The sequence below is a fragment of the Pipistrellus hanaki genome (assembly GCF_964339955.1).
Source record: "Pipistrellus hanaki genome assembly, chromosome: X".
Taxonomy (NCBI): Eukaryota; Metazoa; Chordata; class Mammalia; order Chiroptera; family Vespertilionidae; genus Pipistrellus; species Pipistrellus hanaki.
This window is the reverse complement of record NC_140524.1, coordinates 76134118-76156186: the sequence shown is the minus strand read 5'-3', so window position 1 is coordinate 76156186 and position 22069 is coordinate 76134118. Positions and strand designations below refer to the sequence as shown.

Genomic DNA, 22069 nt, shown 5'->3' with positions numbered 1-22069 from the left:
TGTAAATCTGAAATTAATATAATATTGTATATCTACTATAATTAAAAATAAATTTATAAAAACAAACCTGCCAACAAACAATAGTCTTATACTGGACAGTTTTGCTAGGAAATTATACTAAACATTCAAAGAACAATTACTTTCATTATTCTCCAACTTCTAAAAAAAAAAAAGAAGAAGAAGAAGAAGGAGAAGGAGAAGGAGAAGGAGAAGGAGAAGGAGAAGGAGAAGGAGAAGGAGAAGGAGAAGGAGAAGGAGAAGGAGAAGGAGAAGAAGAAGAAGAAGAAGAAGAAGAAGAAGAAGAAGAAGAAGAAGAAGAAGTAGTAGTAAAGGAAGGAACACCTGGAAGCTCATTTTACAAGGCCAATGTTACCATGATCCCAAAACTAGAAAAGACTCAACAGGAAAGAAAATTACAGGCTAATATCCCTAATTAATATTAATGAAAAATCTTCAACATAATATTAACAAACCAACTTCAGTAATAAATTTTAAAAATTATACACCACAATTAAGTGGGATTCATTCTAAGGATGCAAGATATGGTTCAACAACTGCAAATCACCCCAAAACTGGTTTGGCTCAATGGATAGAGTGTCAGCCTATGGACTGAAAGGTCCCAGGTTCAATTCCGGTCAAGGGCATGTACCTAGGTTGCGGGCACATCCCCAGTAGGGGGTGTGCAAGAGGCAGCTGATCGATGATTCACTCTCACCGATGTTTCTAACTCTCTATCCCTCTCTCTTCCTCTCTGTAAAAAATCAATAAAATGTATTTATAAAAAAAAAAAACCTGCAAATCAATTAATGTGATGCACCTCATTAATAAAATAAAAGATAAAAAGTATATGATCATCTCAATAGATGTAGAGAAATCATTTTATAAAATTCAACATATACTTATGATAAAAACTCTCAAAAAAATTGAGTTTAGAGGGAACATGATAAAATCATATATGACAAGCCAAGAGCTAACATTATATTCATGATGAAAATCTGAAAGCTTTTCCTCTAAGATCTAGAATAATACAAGGATGCAACTCTTACAAATGTTATTCAACATACTATTAGAAGACCTGTCCATAACAATTAAGCAAGAAATAGAAATAAATAGCATATAAATTGTAAAGGAAGAAGTAAAATTGTCACAATTTGCAGATGATATACTTTATGTACATACTAGAAGCCTGGTGCACAAATTCGTGCACAGGTAGGGTCCCTAGGAGCCTATGGGGGGGGGGGGGATGGTGAGACACCCTTGCTGGCCTGGGATCCAGGATCCGGATCCTTCCCAGGATTGGATCTTCCCACTGACATTCACACCAGTGGTCAGGAGCCATCTGGTAGCAGCTTTTATATTGTTTGTTCCTAGCAGAGTGTTTAGGGAGAAGTGGCCTCAGTGCCCAAGGCCAACTTTCAGGAGGCCAGTGGCACTGTTGGAATCATGCCAGCAGTGCTGGCCCATCAGTCCCTGGTCTGTTTTCCAGAGATTGGACCTGCAGGACTATTGAGGGAGGGAGTGGCTGCCACCTGGCTGATGGGATACTGGGATGGGTCATCATCTAAGCAGTGCACCTGCTGTGGGAGGACACTGACCACCAGAGGACAGCTCCTGCATTGAGTATCTGCACCCTAATGGCCAGTGTGCATCATAGTGACCGGTCATTCTGGTCATTTGGTCATTCAGTTGTCTAGGTTTTTATATGTACACTAGAGGCCTGGTGCATTAAATTCGTGCATGGAGTCAGAGAGGTGTCCTTCAGCCCAGCCTGTACCCTCTCCAATCTGGGACGCCCGATCCTGGTGGGATCAGGTCTAAGCAGGCAGTTGGACAACCCTCTCACAATCCAGGACTGCTGGCTCCCAACTGCTGGCCTGCCTGCCTTCCTGATTGCCCCTAACTGCTTCTGTCTGCCAGCCTGATCATCCCCTAACTACTCCCATACCAGCCTTATTGATGTCTAACTGCTCCCCTGCCAGCCTGTTTGCCCCCAACTTCCCTCCTCTGCTGGCCTGGTCACCCCTAACTGCCCTCCCCTGCAGGGTTGATCACCTCCAACTGCCCTCACTTACAGGCATGGTCCCTCTCAACTGCCCTCCCTTGCAGGCCTGGTGCCTCCCACCTGCCCTCCCCTGCTGGCCATCTTGTGTTCACATAGGGGCAGGATCTTTGACCACATGGGGGTAGCCATATTGTGTGTTGGAGTGGTGGTCAATCTGCATATTACTCTTTTATTAGATATGATAGAAGCCTCGTGCATGGGTGGGGGCCAGCTGGTTTGCCCTGAAGGGTGTGCTGGATCAGGGTGGGGGTTCCCTTGGGGCATGGAGCAGCCTGAATGAGACCCTGTGGTGGTTTGCAGGCCAGCCACACTCCCGGGAGACCCAAGAGGAAGCCCTGGTATCTGGAGTTTATTTACCTTCTATATATAATTAAAACTTTGTAGCCTTCAGCAGAGCTAAACTTCCTGCTCGCTCCATGGCTGGCAGCCATTTTGTTGGAATTTATGTATCTTCTATAATTGAAACTTTGTAGCCTGGAGTGGAGGCCTGGGCCAGCTAGGGTGTGCAGAAAGCTTTGCTTCCTCCATTGCCAGGGGCAACCCTAGCCTCCCGCTCTTTCCAGCTCTGTGGCTGCTGCCATTTCTGTTTGGATTTGTTTACCTTCTATCATTGAAACTTTGTAGCCTTGAGTGGAGGCTTAGGCCGGCAAGGTCAGGTGGAAAGCTTGGCTTCCTTCGTTGCCTGGGAAACCCAAGCCTCCCTCGTGCTCTCTGTGGCTATAGTCATCTTGGTTGGTTTATTTGCATACTCACTCTGATTGGCTGGTAGGCGTGGCTGGTGGTGTAGCAGAGTGGTGGTTAATTTGCATATTAATCTTTTAATATGTAGGATATAGACAAGCAAAATAACTTAGAACTAACTAATTCAGTAAAGTTACAGGATACAAGAGCAATATACAAAAATCTTTAGCATTTCTAAATACCAATAGCAAATATCAGAAATAGAAATTACTAAAACAATCTCATTTACAATTGCATAAAAAGACTAAAATATATAAAATAAATTTAAACAAGGAGTTAAAAACTACACTGAAAACTATAAAACATCAACAAAAAATTGAAGAAGACATTTATAAATGAAAAGATACTCCATGCTCATGGATTTGAAAAAGTAGTATTGTTAAAATGTCTATATTTCAAAATAAATAAATAAATAAAAAATAAAATGTCTATATTTCACAAAGAAATCTTCAGATTCAATAAAATTTCTATCAAAATTCCAATGACATTTTTCACAGTAATAGAACAAACAATCCTAAAATTTCTATGAAAACACGAGAGATTCTAAATAGTCTTTGCAAAAGAAAAAAAAAAGTTGAAGTATCAGATTTCCTGATTTTTGAACTATATTACAAAGCTATAATATAGTAATAAAAACAGTATGAGATTGGCATAAAAAAGGACACATAAATCAATGAAAAAGAATAGAGAGCCAATAAAAGACACACACATACACACATGTATAGTCAATTAATATACAACCAAGGAACCAAGAATATGCAGTGGGGAAATGACATTCCACCATTCTTCTATAAATGGTGTTTGAAAAACTAGAAAGCCACATGTGAAAGAATGACATGAGATCGATATCTTAAATCATAACACATAAATTCACTAAAAATGCATTAAAGACTTGAATATGAGAAATGAAACCATAAAACCCATAGAAGAAAATGCAGGCAAAAAGCTATTTGAGATCAATCTTGGTCATGAATTTTTTTATTAGACACCAAAATCAAAGGCAACCAAAACAAAAATAAACAAGTGGAACTACATAAAACTAAAAAACTTCTGCACAGCACAGGAAACCATTAACAAAATGAAATATGATACACAGAATGGGAGTAAGTATTTGCAGATTACATATATATATATATATATATATATATATATATATATATATATAGGCTGATGCACAAAATTTGTGCATGGGGGGGGGGGTATGTCTCTCAGTCCAGCCTGCACCCTCTCCAATCTGGGACCCCTCAAGGGATGTATAACTGCTACTCGTTTAGGCCCAATCCTGGTGGGATCAGGCCTAAACGGGCAGTCAGATATCCCTCTCACAATCCAGGACTGCTGACTCCCAACCGCTCACCTGCCTGCTTACCTGATTGCCCCTAACCACTTCTGCCTGCCAACCTGATTAACCCCTAACCACTCTCCTGCTAGCCTGAACAACGCCTAACTGCTCCCCTGCTTACCCAATTGCCCCTAACTGTCCTCCCCTGCTGGCCCTGTAACCCCTAACTTCCCTTCCTTGCCAGACTGGTCACCCCTAACTGCCCTCCCCTGACAGCCCAATTTCCCCTAACTGTCCTCCCCTGCCAGCCTAGTCACCCCAACTGCCCTCCTCTGCCAGCCCAGTCACCCCTAACTGCCCTCCCCTGAAAGCCTGATTGCCCACAACTTCCCTCCCTACCAGCTATCTTGTGGTGGCCATCTTGTGTCCACATGGGGGTGGCCATCTTTGACCACATGGGGGTGGCCGTCTTGTGTGTTGGAGTGACAGTCAATTTGCATATTACTCTTTATTATATAGGATATATATATATATTATATATATACACATATTATATATATACACACACTAGTGACCAGATGCACAAAACTTGTGCACATTAAAAGGGGATTAAAGAAAATAATTTAATATTGCTACTTGCCCTTTCTCTATAATAGAAGTGTCAGAGATGAAAGAAAATTAGTAAATGTATATGAAAAACCTTCCTCCTGTCAGAGTCTGGGGCACACCACAGGACCCAGAGTCAAGTCCCCGCCCACCCACATGCACCTCAAAATCTCATGAGACCCAGACCCAGCTGACCCCCCCCCCTCTCATTGGGCTAGATATAGACCTGGCCAGTCCCACCCTTGTCAAGCTCTACTGGGCAGGAGGCGTAGCCTTCGGTCCCCTGACCTGGCACCAGGACAGGGAGCATGGCCTGAGATCCCCTAGCCCAGACTGGGGCGGGGGGCGTGCCTTCAGGTCCTTCATCAAGCCCCGCCAGGTGGGGGACATGGTCTGAGGTCCCCCATCAAACCCCACCAGGTGTGGAGACTCAGCCTCAGGTCCCCCAGCCCAGCACTGGGAGAGGGGTGCAGCCTCAGTTCCCCCATCAAGCTCTGCTGGGCGGGGGTATGGCCTGAGTTCCCCCAACCCAGCACTGGGGGTGCACTTTGAGGGCCCCCATCAAGACCCACTGGGTGAGGGGCACGGCCTGAGGTTCCCTGTCAAGCCCAGCCAGACAGGAGGTGCAGCCTCATGTCCCCTGGTCTGGTGCTGGGGTGAGAGACATGGCCTGAGGACCCCTGTCAAGTCCTGATGGGTAGGGGATGCAGTCTGAGGTCCCCCGGCTTGGTGCCAGGGTGGGATCGGGGTCTGAAGTCTCCTGTCAAGCCCCACCTGGTGGGGGGACGTGGCCTGAGGTCCCCCAGCCTGGCGCTGGGGTAAGAGGGAGCAGCCTGAGGTCTCCTAGCCCAGCACCAGGATGCGCACTTTGAGGTACCCCATCAAGCCCTATAGGCAACTCCCAAGCTCTACTGCCACCCACCTTCCCAGTTCCTGTGGTCCCAGTCAGAATTTCTGCTCCAAAAGCAGGCTTTTTGTTCCCCACTGGACTGACCTCAGCTTTGGTCCCAAATACTAAGCCCACAGCCCCTGGGTACCATGGCTCAGCTTTGGGTGACAGCACCCTATGCCAGCTGGATGCCCTTGATAAGTTTCTAGAAGAAGCCAAAGCGACCTCAGGCCTGGTGAAACCCATGTCCTCCAGCTTCTTACCCAGGGCCACCACCTCTCATCTGATCCCCACCAGCACCTCAGCTAGGCTTTTCCTGCCATTCTTATGGGTCTTCACAGTCCTCTCTTTCAGCTACCTGTCTTCCTGTCCCAAGGAAGCCCCATGAAGGGGCCTAAGCTTTCTTTGGGCAGTGTCCATGTCTCCCTGGAATCTGTCAAGCCCAGCAATGCCCTTCCTGTTACAGCCTATGAAAAAAACAGCTGCCACATCCTCTTTCACTTTGCCAAGGTATGTCAGTCAGGAAAGGCTGATGTGTTGGTGGTGGTTGTGTTCATGCTGAATATGGCCCCTGTGCCTATCAACAGCATTGTGCTGCAGGCCACACATCAATGAAAGTGAAGTTGCCACCACTTCACTTAGCCCCTTTCAGTACCTACAGCCATCATCACCCAGGTCATGCTGCTGGCTAATCTACTGAAGGTAAAGACAAAGTTTCAGTATAAGCTGACCTTCACCCTGGGGAAGCAGCTGAGCATGGAGGTGGGTGAGGTGGGCCAGTTCTGTTCTGTGGAGCAGTAGGGGAACCAATGAGCCTGGAGGATGCTGTCATCTCCACTTTGAAACCCAAGGAGGCTGTCCTAAGACTGGCGGGCTCTCTGGGTCTAGTCATTCTCCATCTCCTGACCACAGTGCTTAGAGCTTTGGTATTGAGTGGAAACAGTGGGAATTGTTGCCAGGAGTTGAGCTGCTGTTGTGATGGGCTCTCCTCTTTTGGTCCCTTAAAATGACCTGTTTTTATATACCTGTGTGACTTGAAATGGTCATGTACTATTGGGTGGGATGTGGCCTCAGACTCTGCACTATCCCCCTGGGTACACAGACCCAAGGCTTTAGTATGTTTCCCCCCTCATGCTGGTATCCCCTGATGCCACAAAGACATAGGTCTCTAAAGAGACTTTGGGTCTCTCCTCAAGGACAAGGTCCTCACCACCCCCAGAGACCTCAGCTATCCTACCCCCACACCTGCCATGCTACTCTGTGCTTCCCTTGCTGGCAGGATCCTATTCTTACCTCCAAGAAGATGGGCAAAATCCAGTGATCCCAAATGGGCCTGGGCTTAGAGAAAGGAGTTTGTGTGCTGCCTTCCATGGGCATCATCAGCATGGAATGGCCACTGGATGATAAGTATGTGCTTGTCCCTGATGGTAGCAGGCTGTGTCCTATGGACATCTCAGCAGGGCATTAGAAACAGAACTTACCCTCAAAGCAGCCCAAACTAAGGACAGAAAAGAAGATGGAAGAGAATCAATGTTTCCCCTTCTCCAGAATTAGGTATTTGGAGCTTTTTTTGGGGAAAAGTGTGCCTCCCACACGAGAACAGGCCAGCCTACTCACTACCTCTTACTTGGCATGAAATATATTTCTGTCTTGCCCTTCGAGTCTCTGAATAGAGGACAGCTGCTCCCCCTTTGCATCCTTCTGCCTTGACTTCCAGATGGCCTGTCATATAGCATACAGTCAGGAACAAAAGGCCTCAGGATCAAATACATTGCACTAGACTTACTTGCTGCCCAGAAACTCTGACTTCCTTTAGCTGCTGAGGGATACTATCAGCGAGATGTCGGGTCTAGAAGTGATGAGATTGGGGACCATGCTTGAATTGAGTCACCAGACCCTGTTGCTTCAACAGTGCTCGGCCACAGCTAACTTGTGCCAAACTCTATGAAGAGACTCCACGAGCTAGTGAGACATAGGCAAAAGAAAAGGAAAGTATGCTGGAGAAGTAGCATAGAATGGCATTCTAGAGGATTTTAAATGTCAACTCAAGAAACTTGGACATGAGGCTATGGCCAGGCCGCAAAACTTCTTTATTTAATAAAAGAAATGTATGCTCTCATGTTAAGTGTTCTTAACACACACACACACACACACACACACACACACACACACACACACACGACACAAGGAAACTCTGGGAGGTGTTGGATATGTCTATTACATTGATTGTAATAAAGGTATTACAGGTATCGGCAAATTTCTAAATTCATCAAATCTTACACAAAAAAACAAGTGCAGTTTTAGTGTATGAATTATGGCTCAATAAAACTGTTTTAAGAAGAAATGTAGGCTTATATTTTAAAAAATAATTCAAATGCTACAGAAAAGTATAAAATGAAAACTAAAATTACCCTCCACCTACACTCTCCAGAGTCAATTATAGTTAACAGTTCTTGTGCAACTTGCAAGAAATGTCTCTCATGGAATTTTTTAAAGTCTTTATTTGCTATGTACTGTATGTACTACAGTCACCCTGATGTAACACAGTGACTACATTGCACCATGTCTGGGTTACACAAGTGCTGAAAGTAAAAAGTGCCCCACAAGTACCACCTGACCTGCTTGAAAGGCAACTGAAAAAGAAATCACCAAGCTCTATTTAAAAACTAAGAAAATGGAAATTCCCTTTCTGCCCTTGACAAATATTTATCAGTGTAATATTTTTCATTTGCACAAGCTGGCTGACCCTGCTCCACTGGCATGGACGAAAAAAAGCAAATGTCTTAGGAATATGATGCAACTCCTCACTAATTATATTATCTGATTCAGCCTTTCAGCCAAGAAATAGTGAATAAGAGGGGGTCTATTTTTTGTCATAGATATATACAAATAACTCAATTTTAGATAATACAGCTGCACTAAAAAATGTAGTAGTGACAAGAAAAAAATCATGGCATAAATGTAATAGAAGGAAATGAGAAAATGGAATTTGGTCATGTAAATATGCTCCAAGTGGAAATAACTGAGATGAAATAGCTAAACCAAGAGGTCCACACTGGGATAACATGAGACAGTCTAGCTTGTTTAATACTTGGCTTGGAGGAGGGGTCATGTTTAACCACTCTGAACATGGAATAAATCACAGGCAGCATTACAGGGTGTTAAGAAAGCACACATAAGAAAGTTCTTGAAAATGTTAAGAGATAAAATCAGCTGATAAAGCGTATTTAAGGTCTATCAAGCATTCTTGGGAGGGGAACCTAATAGATGCCAGTAATTTGGTAAATTAACAAAATATATAGGGCAGGTAGAAATTGTCAGGATCATATATTTCTTGACTATATATCTAAATATATAGAGATAGATTGATTTTTTTTGACATACAAATATTTGCTTTTTCTGTTATCTTCCTAAATTTCAACCCCAGAAAGTAGGGGGTCCAAGAAATAGAGTAGAAGCCCAGATCCTTATAAAAAGTACATCCCCCAGGGGTGGGATTATAGCAAGACCCTCTATTCCCCTATTAGGTTGTTATGGTGGTTGTTTAGGCAATCAGCTAGGGCAGCTGGGTCAACACATCACCTGGGTTCAATGAAATGATTAAGAAAATCTGCTAACACTAGAAGCTATACTGGGACAGCCTTACAAGGAAACATAATATAGGACCACCTGAATGGTGTGATTTGAAGTATGTCAAAATTGTAACTCTGTCCTAGAATATCTCTACCCACAGAAAGGCCTTGAGGTGGTTACAGCCTTTCAGAATAATCTATGAAAATGAAAAGAGTGCAAAAGTTCCTTCTAGAAATCTGTGAGGTAGTATTTCAATAGAAATTAATTTTCCCAGAGTTACAGCTAATCAAGGGGAAAAGCTACCTTAGAATGCATAGGCCAAGAAAAAAAATAATATGCTTTGTTGAGTTGTACAATTAAAAACAGTATGGTTTTATTAACCAGTATCACTCAGTAAATTCAATAAAATAAAACAAAATAAGAAGACAGTAAATGTTGTAAAGGGAGATAAAAGGGTGACAAATTTTTACTCTTTCAGAGTTGTATTGGGGTAGACACTGTTTCTATTCCATTACCTGGTACTCTAGATCTGTCATATGACTAAGAGAAATTCTTGTAAAGTTTTTCAACTTCTAAAGGAATTTGAATTTATGCTGTCTCATTCCTGTATGGTGTTAATTACAATGAAAAGTTTCTATCTGTGCTAAGCATATTATGGGTTAAACTTAAGAAAGGGCTCCAACACAACCATAAGAATTATCCTTAATTTTTTTTTAAAAGGCCCTGGCTCATAGCATCATCTTCATACACCAAGGTTTCAGGTTCCATCTCCAATCAGTGCACATGCAATTGCACCTCAGTTCTTGAGTTCAGTAAAAAAAAATATTTCAGAGCCAGGAACTCAAATTATAAGATAAAATTTATTTAGAAAGTTACAGAGGTAGTAGAAGTCAGCCAGCTGGGCTGCATAGGTTCAGGAAACAAGTTACAGAAGCAAAATAAGGGCCCTTTAGCAATCCTGAGAAAAGTGAACAAAGTAGGAGGGATCTCAATACTAGATATAAAGCTAAATTACAAAGCCACAGTTCTCAAAACTTCCTGCTACTGGCTCAAAAACAGGCATATAGACCAATGGAATAGGATAGAGAATCTAAAAATCGACCCAAACCACTATGTTCAATTAATATTTGACAAAGGAGGCAATAGCATACAATGGAGTCAAGACAGTTTCTTTAATAAATGGTGTTGGGGAAATTGGACAAATACATGCAAAAAAATGAAACTACACCACAAACTTACACCATACACAAAAATAAACTCAAAATGGATAAAGGACATAAGAAGAGAAATCTAAAAAATCTTAGAAGAATCCACATGAAGCAAAATATCAGACATAGGTCCTAGCAATATATTTACCAATACAGCTCCTAGGGCAATGGAAACTAAAGATAAAAATATAAATGAAACTACATCAAAGTAAAAAGCTTTTGCACAGCAAAATAAACCATCAACTAAACAACAAGAAAGTCCACTGCATGGGAGAACATATTTGCCAATGCTATATCCCATAAGGGTTTAATCTCCAACATTTACAGGGAAGTCATACAACTTAACAAAAGGAAGATAAACAATCCAATTAAAAAATGGGCAAAGGACTTATATAGACACCTTTTGAAAGAGGACATACAGCCGGGACCGGTTTGGCTCAGTGGTAGAGCGTCGGCCTGCGGACTGAAGGGTCCCGGGTTCGACCCCGGTCAAGGGTATGTACCTTGGTTGCGGGCGCATCCCCTGTGGGGGGTGTGCAAGAGGTAGCTGATCGATGATTCTCTCTCATCGATATTTCTAACTCTCTGTCCCTCTCAATTCCTCTCTGTGTAAAATCAATAAAATATATTTAAAAAAAAAAAAAGAAAGAAAGAGGACATACAGAAGGTCAAGAGACATATGAAAACATGCTCAAAGTCACTAATCATCTGAGAGATGCAAATCAAAATGACAATAGGGTACCATCTCACGCCTGTCAGAATGGCCAACATCAACAAATCAGCAAATTACAAGTGCTGGCGAGGATGCAGAGAAAGGGGAATCCTCCTGCACTGCTGGCGGGAATGCAGACTGGGGCAGTCACTGTGGAGAACGGTATGGAGTTAAAAAAACAAAAACCTAAAAATGTAACTCCCATTTGACCCAGTGATCCCAACTTCTAGGAATATATCCCAAGAAAACAGAAAGACGAATCAGTAAGGATATATGCACCCCTATGTTCATAGCAGCATAATTTACAATAGCTAAGATTTGTAAACAGCCTAAGTGCCCATCAGCAGATGAGTGGATTCAAAATGGTGGCATATCTACACAATGGAATACTGCTGTAAAAAGGAAGGAACAGCATGGATAGACCTGGAGAACATTATACTAAGTGAAATAAGTCAGTCAGAGAAAGATAAATATCACATGGTCTCACTCAATTGTGGAATATAATGAACAACATAAACTGATGAACAAAAACAGATCCAGAGACAGAGAAGCATAGATCGGATCACAAACCTCAGAGGGAAGACAGGGGAAGTTGGGGAAAAGGGGAAGAGATCAACCAAAGGACTTGTATGCATGCATATAAGCTTAACCAATGGACACAGACAACAGGGGGTGAGGGCATGAGTGCGAGGATTGGGGGACAATGGGGGGGAACAGGGCACATATGTAATACCTTAATCAATAAAGGAAAAAAAGAAACCAAAAACAAAATAAGGGTCTTTGGAGCTTAGGAGAGAAAAGGGCAAAGGTAATTCCCCTGGGGGGAAAAGGAGGGGGAGGGAAAGGCGGGGTTGTGTTCCTGAGAAAGAGTCCCATCAGCATTGTTTCTACTTAACATATTGCTCCTTTAAGAAAAAAAATTTCAAATCTTAAAAAAAAGAAAGAAAGAAAGTGCTTCAAGTCTAACATAATCATAAGAATAACATGTTGAGTAAATCACACACTAGGATGGGACTTCCCCTAAGGGGTAGTTGGGCCTTGTGCCAGGGATCTGTGAGACTAACTTTACTGTTGGCTTTTTTCCTGGTTGGGAAGAGGGAAGAGCAGGAGCTTAAAGCTGCAGCCCAGCCAGCTCTGGGGAGGAAGACCCAGGCCAAGTCCAAAATGTTTCACATTGTACATTTGCTGAAAAAATAAAATTATTATTCTTTCTGGAGTGTACAATGTAGAATTTAATCTTATTTAACCTTTCCTTTCCCTTTCCCCCTAAACTAACAATCAACATGTGTAACTCATTAACACAACTGAGCATAACTGTGTAGTCTTTTTATATCTGTTAATTGGAGATATTTGTCTTCTCTTTTACCCTAAAAAAATGTATTTGCCCAGTTAACAAAACCTCATTTACTTAAAATTTTTTCATATCCATTCTAAAGGATCCATAAATTTCATTGTGATGTGAATGTAAGAAGACGGATTAAAGTATAGGGGAAATATGAAGAGAGATTGGATGTGATTACTTTCCAATTCTTACTTGACTAATTCAGGATATCAAAACAACATTAGGCAATTTGACAAAAAAGTCAGTGTAGCTCTTTATTTCCACTCAGAAGATACTAATTCTCTATGTTTGGGCATTCTTTAACTTGTACTTATGAGCACTGAATTTGATCTTTGCTCTTTTTCAGGGGGTGGGAAGGGATTTGTTTACCCATTTGACAAATATATCTGTAGGCGAGGCATTGTTCAGTGTTTTAGTCATAGATTTTTTAAACATCTACCTTGGCTGCTCCACAATCCCTTTGTTAATTATTTTATCTTCCTGCTTAAGTGACTCCAGTTCTGATTCTAAAGTATTATTTGGTAAATTAAATCATCCATAACACAGAGGAAGCGGGGGTGGAATGTCCTGAGTGGTGAAAAGTCAATGCAGTAAAATTTATGCCTTGTAGGTTTCTTAATATGAAAGCCTCTGCTCAGCCCCTATACAATTCTAGCAATTTCATCTATCCAGTTTCCCAATTCACAGGTAATTAGAAAATAACTTAAAGTGAAGTGACTGTGGCTACAGCTTATTATTGTTATTAACATTTATTGAGTGCTATTAGCTGCTAGAAACTGTACTAAATCTTTTCCATGCATTATTTCACTAAATTTTTGCAACAACTCTATAAAGTAGATCAGTAGCTCCATTGTACAATTTCAAAAACTGAGTTTTAGACAAGTTTTAGGACTAATTTGCCAAATTTGTCTACACTTACTGTGGACAGGCATACAGGTAACAGTGTGATAGATAACCTGATAGCAAAAGAATACATAAAATACAAAAGAAAAATAAATTGCAAGAAGTTGGAAAGCATAGTAATTTGGAGGTATTGAATTTAGAGACAGGCCCATTTTATACCTCTCAGTAGCTTTTAGAAGGCAACAGTAAAGGAACTAGTGTGTATAAGTATGACCTCAAACCATTACATTATGTTCAAAAATCACTTAAGAATGGAGAAAGAAGTGTAATGCTCACTATAAATATTTCTCTCTCTTTTTAAATTGGTAAGGTAAATATCAACGTGTGTTCTGGATTCTTAAAGGGAAGGCTTTATTATCTGAAGAATTCACATAAACAGAACACATTTTTCTCTGATGATAGCAGCATTTTTACTTGTGATATTTTTCTAAAGAATAAAACATTAAAAGGGAATATAACTTGATTTGCAAAATATTTCCATTTCTTTTTCAAAGCCTCTTTATTCAGCTTCAGCTAGCCCATTTGTCAATTTTCAGTGGTTTGGGCATATGCCATCACCAGGGTTTATCCTATAGTACTGACTAATGTGGAATTGACCATTTTCAAAGGAGACATGGGAGCATGACTGAATTGATCTGTGGTTTCAAGTGGTCAAAGAAAATCCTCAACCCCACTCCTTACTAGAATTAGAATAGTTGCCCCAGAGCCTTACCCAAAATTGCCACATGGTCCATGCCTAGGGTTTGACTGTGATTTATCATGAGAAGAGAAGGTGAGATCTTGAACAAGGTCATTTCTCAAGTGACCTGTCCTTAGTGGATACCTGAGTATGGCCTAAAGCACTGAGAGGCTCTAGGAAAGATGAGAACCCTGAACCGAGACATTTAAAAGGACCCAGGGATCCTGCGATCAGCTACAAGTACCCTTCAACAAAATTGGCCTCATCCACAGTCTTACCCTATTATATTTTGCCTAGATCTGTCCATAGCAAAGTTTCCAAGAAAAAAAATTGCAAGAAGGGACCCTAGGAACTGAATAGGTGGCAGGGAAAAAGGCTGAGGGGCCTCCGGCTGCTCTCTGAGTGAGAATTAAACAAACAGCCAGTGTGGATACAGTGAGGGGAGGTTATATGAGACAGACATAAAAAATTAAAGTCCCAAACCACAGCGGTCATTCAGAAATGTTTGCATCTTTTCATAAGGCAGTGGTATTACTCTAAATTTCCTAGCCAAATATTTATTAATGCAACTGAGGATTGAGTACATGAGGTTGTCTCACATCGACCCAGCATCCTACTTTTCTAAAACTGTGAGGTACTGTCAAAAAAACTCTTCTACACTCAAAATAGCTACGTTACAGAGGAGAGTTGGAACGTGTTCTGGGAGTGGGTGTGTTTGAGTTCAGTGTGTGCAGAAAAGGCAAGCCTCCAAAGCAATTCATACACTTCCCTCCTCGCCGATGGGTACACAGACAGCAGAGCTCCTGGACTGTCTCTGAACGGTAACGTACATTTACAGATTATTTTCTTAACTATTTTGAGCCATTTTATAAATAATATGCATGTGTCTACTAACGCATATACGTATATATATTTAGTCAACTGTTGCTTGTTTTCTCCTGTGGCTGATCTTGTGGTTGCTTATGAGGTTTGATTTCTGAGTGTCAGAAAGAGCTCCCCCTTACCTCCTACCCCAGCCACCCAAAAATATCTCTTGGGTTGGCCCACCACAGATGAGTTCAAATCTTCACATTGCTCAAATGAGTTAGTCATTGAAAGTAGCTGTTAAAATTCAAGTGTCACATTGGGATATTAAGTAGACATTATAAATTAAGGACTATGTAAGACAGGAAAGAATATGGAGAAATTACTTGTAATATAATGTTAAGTTTTAAAGGAAAAATGCAAAATGACATATGCAGTCTGGTTCAGATGCTGTTTATAAAATATCATGGAGTCAGAGCCAGCATATATAAGCTAGTTCATGAATATGAGCCTGAAGAAAAAGAAACCTAGCACTGTTGGGCAAGTTTTGTTCTGATTTATTTTAATAAGTGCTTTCCACAGTTTCTGATCCTCAGATCCTACTTTCTTTACAGTGTATCATCAGATACCTCTCTTTGCTGATCCCTGGAGGCTCCCAGTGACCTCCTGTTAATCGATCTTGGCGGGGCCCAAAACCCCACCTCCTGGAAAACTTAAGGAGTCTGACATCTGCCTGTGGGGAGTTTTTAGAAAAACCCACCCAGTTTCTCTTGGCAGCAAACTGCAAAACCAAGCCCATTTCCTCAAAAAATGGCGGAGGGCTTAGCAGCCTCCTATATTGCTCTGAAATTGGAAAATGAAATGCTCCAGGCCCAAGTGCAGAGGCTGATGAAAGAAAATGCTGCCCTGCAGGCCCAGATCCCAGAGCTCCAGAAGCCCCAGGCAGCCAAGGAGGATGAATTAGCCCAGAAGCCCACAGAGGCCCAGGAGCTCCCCAAACCCTCAGGGCCCCTGGAAACCCCAGCAGCCTGGGATCATACAAATCCCCCAGAATCTGAAGAGCCCCAGAAGCCCAGAGAGCTTCCAATTGACCATGGACTCTTAGCAACCTGTGTGTCCCAAAAGTCTCCAGAGGCTAAGGAGCTGGAGAAATCCCCAGTGGCCCTGGATGTCCACAGGCCCCTTGAAGTAAAGGAGGCCCAAGTGTCCCCTGATACCAAGGATGCCCTAGAAGCCCAGGAGGCCCAGAATTTAGAGCTCCAGGATCTTTCAAATGCCCAAGATCCCCTGGAGACACCAGAATGCCAGGAGACCTCAACACACCTGGAGCCCCTGGAGCTTTGCGCTCCCCAGAAGCCTCTGCAGTCTTGCATGCCTCAGGCCCCCCTGGATGTATCAGATGCCCAGGAGTTCCTAGAGCTCTCAGCACCTCAGGAGTCCTTGGAGGGCTTAATGGCTGTTGAGACATCCACTGCCTCAGAGTTTCCACAATCCCCTAGTGGGTTAGAGGCTGAAGCTTTCCCCTTAGAACGCCCTTTAGCCTTCAATGGGAACTCCCAGAAGTTTCCTGGATTTCTGGTTCAATTGAGAGTCAGAGGGCACCTGTATCCCACTGAAGCAGCCTTAGTGAGCTTTGTCAGTAACTGCTTCTCAGGTGAGGCAGGAAAGTGGTTCCAGCTCTTAGTGTATATCCAAAGACCCCTGCTGGAGCAATTTGAAAGTTTCATACGAGTGCTCCGGGATACTTTTAACAATCCAGAAAACATGGAAGATGCCAACCACCACATGCATCGGGTTTGCCAAGGGGAGGATCCTGTCCACCAGGATGTGACCCACTTACACCTCATTGTTCAAGAGCTAAACTGGGATGAAAGTACTCTCTGCATCCAATTTCAAGAAAGCCGTGCTAGTTCTATCCGAGATGAACTGTCTCCCACAAACTCAGCCACTAACCTATCTGATCTGATCACCCAGTGTAACAGCCTAGAAGAGAAGCTAAATGTTAAGCCTGATCCAAATGCCCAAGGTACAAGTCCCTCTGAGGAGAGAGGTAGGCCTGAGAATCAACCAGGTGAAAACGGGCCTGTGCAGGCTGCAAGCAATCGCCCACACCTCAGTAAAGCTGAACGGGCTCGGCGCCGGGAAGGCCACTTGTGCCTCTACTGTGCTCATCCTGGTCATTTTGCCAGAGATTGCCCTGTCAAGCTTCATCGTGCCCAGCCGGCGGGAAACATCCAGGCCCGGCGGTAAGGGGGAACCCCGGCGGGCCTATCTACAAATATGCATCCCCCTCACTTCCAATATCCATGTCCCGAATCCTTTGGCTTACTGTTGAAATTCGACTTGGAAGAAGACAGTTCTTTGAGCAAGCAATGGTGGACTCAGGCTCCTACAGAAACAGCATTGACCATTCTGTGGTACTTCGAGAGAAGCTGCCCATGCGTAATAACATCTTCCCTCTGATGCTCGAAACAGTAGACGGCCGTCCACTGATTAATGGACCCATAACTAAGGAAACACCACCTGTTGAAGTTAAAATTGGAAACCATGTTGAAGAGCTCCAGTTTGATATTATTCATGCACCGCGATACCCTCTGATTCTTGGAATCCACTGGCTTGAAACACATGATCCAATCATAGAGTGGAGTACCCGCACTGTGTCCTTTCCATCTCGTTATTGTCACTATAATTGCTTCAGGCACAGATGGAATAGAAGACATTGTGATGAAATAATTGCGGGGTAGATCCTGTGTCCTGGTGACTGCTTCTGGCAACATGTCTTCTATTACCTCAATTGTCATCAGAATCTGTAACAATAAATAAGAGCTACCTGGACAACAACACTGCCTCTTGGATCATGGACTGAGCCTGACAATTTTTAACTGCTTTTCTCCCACCAATCCTGCATGACCATTTCTTTGAACCCTGCATTACTGTGGGGCAGTTTTAATTGCAATTTATACTAACAATATGCATGAGAATAGATATTAGAAACTAACTTTGAAAAGTGTAGCTGTTAGACTAAGTTGATTTTTTTCTTATCAACATTTTTCTCTATCATAACAATTGTAGTATCTTTTCAATAAAAAATAAATTTGCAAGTGATATTTTTAAAAAATCAATAAACATTTGTAATTTCTACATATTTGCATTATTTCTTGGCCTAACTGGGGGAAGAGGATAAGGGATAAATAAGTTGGGAGGAGTAGGGGGGATTGGAAAAGGCTAAAAGTTTTGGTGAGGTCCTAAATATTCCAAGGGTAGTGACGGGTCAATGGGTGATGGGGTGGGGTGATGGAGAAAATAGGGGAAGAGTTGGGGCAGAGGAATATTGGGTGAGGTGTGGAGGGGTTAGGGAAGGGTAGAGGGAAGGTTGAGAAGAGGTACTGGGGGAAATTAGCAGGAGGTTGAGTTCAGTGGAGGGCAAGGGTGAAGGGAGGGGAAATTTCTACAAATATAAAGGGAGCACTAACTGAGACATTGAGCAGTTTTGAAAGTGAACTTCTGGGACTTTATAAATTAACCAAAGAAAGTCACTGGAGTGGGTAATGAGACGACTCAATGACCCAACTTTCTCATAAAGTAACTATGTTATTCCTTGCACCTGGGAAATTTGCCCTAGAGCTCATGCCTGTTAATTGGCTCTTGCCAGTGCACAAGAGTTAGATATCAGGAATCAGCTTTCAAAACATGCAGATCATTAATAGCAAACTATAGCTCTCCTACATATACAGGTTGCCATATTGCTTGCATGACCCACCGTAAAAGCCAAGGAAAGGAATTTGTATCCTCATAGACTTGAGAGGGGCTGTTAGTGTAGTGTTGTGATTTAAATATTTAAACTTCTCTCTCTCTCTCTCTCTCTCTCTCTCTCTCTCTCTCTCTCTCTCTCTCTCTCCCCCCGCCTTTCATAAAAAAAGGCTGAAATCTCCAGGTGAGATATGAGCAGTGATCAAAGTGGGTGCTAGTGCATTTCTTCTGTGTTTCCAACTCTCCTTTAGGAGTCTCTTTCTGAGACCACTTGAAGGAGAGTAAAGAAATAATCAAATACATGGTCATTACCCTAGAAGGAGATATGTAGGAACTTACTAGTCACTGAGCCGCTAATATATTCCAGCTACAATGTCAGGCATATTATACATATTAATTATCTCATTATTCCTCAGAACAACCCAGTGAAATAGGTATGTTTGCTCCTATTTTAGCAATGAACACAGAGAATGCCAACAAGGTTGGTTCACTTGTCCAAAGTCACAATGCAAAGGAGTGGAGACATATTTGGCCTCCAAAACCTGTGCCCTTTCCTCTACATCATGCCAATGTCTCTAATGCAGTGGTGAGAGTCAAGTAATATTGTGGTAGCAGAGAGATAACTCTAAAAAGGATAGAAAACTCAAAAGACAAAGTATAGGGTCAATTTGGATTGTAATTCTGTTTCCCCAGTTACCTTTATCTCAACCCCATCACCCTCACTGGTTCATTCACCACTTTAAACTTACCTTTTTATTTCTTGGAATATTTCCTTTTGTTTAACCAGTAGCATGCAGGGTTTAGATTCCATGGTATTTTTTCATGAGAGTTGGAGGTATATTAATAATAAGTTACCTGTAGGACCTATGCATTATTATCTAGCAGTATGTGTATCACCTCTCAGACTGTCTGCCTATCCTCTTCAATAACCAATACACTATGATGTACACCTGAAACAAATATAAAATAATATTTAATACAATCTGTAATAGAAAATATAAAAATAAACAGCCTACCTAATAAAAGAGTAATATGCAAATTAACCATCACTCAACTACACCCACCAGCCACGCCCACAAGCCAATCAGAGCAAGTATGCAAATAAACCCAACCAAGATGGCTACCAGGAGGGAGGCTTGGGATTCCCTGGCAACGGAAGAAGCCAAGCTTTCCGCACACCCTGCCGGGCCCAAACCTCCACTCAAGGATACAAAGTTTCAACCAAAGGTAAACAAATCCAAACAGAAATGGCGGCAGCCACGAAGTGAGCAGGAGGCTGGGCTCCACTCCAGGTTACAACGTTTCAATTATAGAAGGTAAATAAACCCCAGATACCAGGGCCTCCACTTTGGGTCGGGGGGGGGGGGGGGGGGGTGGCTGGCCTGCAAACCACCACAGGCCCTTCACTCAGGCCACCCCACGTGCCACCCTGATCCGGGACATTCTTCAGGGGAAACCAGCTGGCCCCCACCCATGCACCAGGCCTCTATCCTATCTAATAAAAGAGTAATATGCAGATTGACCATCACTCCAACACACAATATGGCTGTCCGAATGTGGACAAAGATCCTGCCCCCATGTGGACACAAGAAGGCCACCACAAGATGGCCAACAGGGGAGGGCAGTTGGGAGGGTCCAGGCCTGCAAGGGAGGGCAGTTGGAGACGATCAATCCTGCAGGGGAGGGCAGTTAGGGGTGACCAGGCCGGCAGAGGAGGGAAATTGGGGGCAAATAGGCTGGCAGGGGAGCAGTTAGACATCAATCAGACTGGCATGGGAGTGGTTAGGGTGATCAGGCTGGCAGGCAGAAGCAGTTAGGGGCAATCAGGAAGGCAGGCAGGCAAGCATTTGGGTCCCAGCTGTCTTAGATTGTGAGAGGGATGTCTGACTGCCTGTTTGATCCCACCAGGATTGGGTCTAAATGGGCAGTGGGACATCCCTTGAGGGGTCCCAAATTGGAGAGGGTGCAAGCTGGGCTGAGGGGCACCCCCCGTATCCATGCACAAATTTCGTGCAGTGGGCTTCTAGTACAGAAATAAAAAATAACCCATCCAAATCCTATAGAGCCTTAAATTCTACCTCTTCTAGTCCTCATTGGCCTTCTATTTCTTCCCTGAACAATCTAAGATATTTTGTCATTATACACCACCTTGTGATATGTGGGTACATTTCCCTAGGTAAATAGCCTACATCCTCCCTACATGCCCCCCTCCACACACACACACACACACACACACACACACACACACACACAAATACTTAGCCTGGGTTCAGAGATAGAACCTTCTACATTCCTAATCTTGACAGCATAGCCTAACATACTGTCTTTTACATAAAAGTTCTCTACAGTGACTGATTCAATGATAGTGAATTATTATTACCCAGAGAAGGGTGCTTATTTGTATACTAGGGGCCCGGTGCATGAAATTTGTGCATGGCAAGGGAGTCCCCTCAGCTCCGCCTGCACTCTCTCCAATCTGGGACCCCTCAAAACCTCTAGCTCAGGGGTCCTCAAACTTTTTTAAGTGGGGGCCAGATCACGGTCCCTCAGAGAGCTGGAGGGCCGGACTATATGAACTACTAATTCCTACTGTAACACCTCGGCTGCGCTCACTGCCCAAAAAACCTGGCGGGCAGGATCAGACTCCTCTGCGGGCCGCATGTGGCCCGCGGGCCGTAGTTCGAAGACCCCTGAGTCACTCACCTGCCTGCTGGCCTGATCCCCCTAACTGCTCTCCCCTGCCAGCCTTATCCCACTAATTGCTATCCCCTGCTGGCCTAAATGCCCTAACTGCTTTCCCCTGACAGCCTGGTCCCCTTAACTGCTCTTCTCTGCCTGCCTGATCACCTCTAACCTCCTCTGCTTTGGCCTCACCAACATGGCTTTGTCCAGAAGGATGTCCGAAAGGACATTTGGGAAAGTTGTCCAGAAAATGTTCAGTCTAATTAGCATATTACCCTTTAATTGGAATAGATTCCACCTTGTCATAAAAATGAAGGTTGTTCCCAGGTTTTTATATCATGGAAGGGGAGCCCGCAGTAGCACCCTGGGTTCTTACTAGGGCTTATGTGCTTGTGCTTTATCTCAGCAGATGCAATTCCTAGAAAAAGACTCTTGGATGTACCTTGAACATTTCTATCGAATTTGCCAAATCATCCTCCAAAAATGTTGAACCACTTTAAACTCCCACCAGCAACCATGTGTGTGCCCTCCATCCCACTTTGATGCCAATATCATTTATTTCTCCCTAGAAGCTTCCCTCCTGTCATCTGGGCCTGCTTGGTACTTGAGCCAACTTCATTGTTCAGCTGGGGACTTGATTTCCCGAGATAGATTTATGGAGGAGGAAAAATAGTTTTTCTCTACCTTTCTGAGTTCTTAGTGGAAGCCCTTGTAATGAAAGACAAAATAAACATTCATTAACATGTGTACCTTGTGTATATGTGGGAGATCCCTGGGAAAAATGAGTAACTCCCCAAGGTGGCTTAGAATGCAGATTTAAATACCTTCTTCCTAGG

At 43.1% G+C, this 22069-nt stretch overlaps 1 protein-coding gene across 1 annotated transcript; it reads left to right on the top strand.

Annotated features, from left to right (window-relative positions):
• The first annotated feature begins 14676 nt into the window (after positions 1–14676).
• On the top strand, positions 14677–17884 carry RTL3 (retrotransposon Gag like 3). Its single transcript, XM_084870033.1, has 2 exons — positions 14677–14818; positions 15416–17884. Exon 2 carries the CDS (start codon positions 15612–15614, stop codon positions 17049–17051), a length of 1440 nt encoding a protein of 479 aa, XP_084726159.1. The 5' UTR covers positions 14677–14818; positions 15416–15611; the 3' UTR covers positions 17052–17884.
• Positions 17885–22069: the final 4185 nt, after the last annotated feature.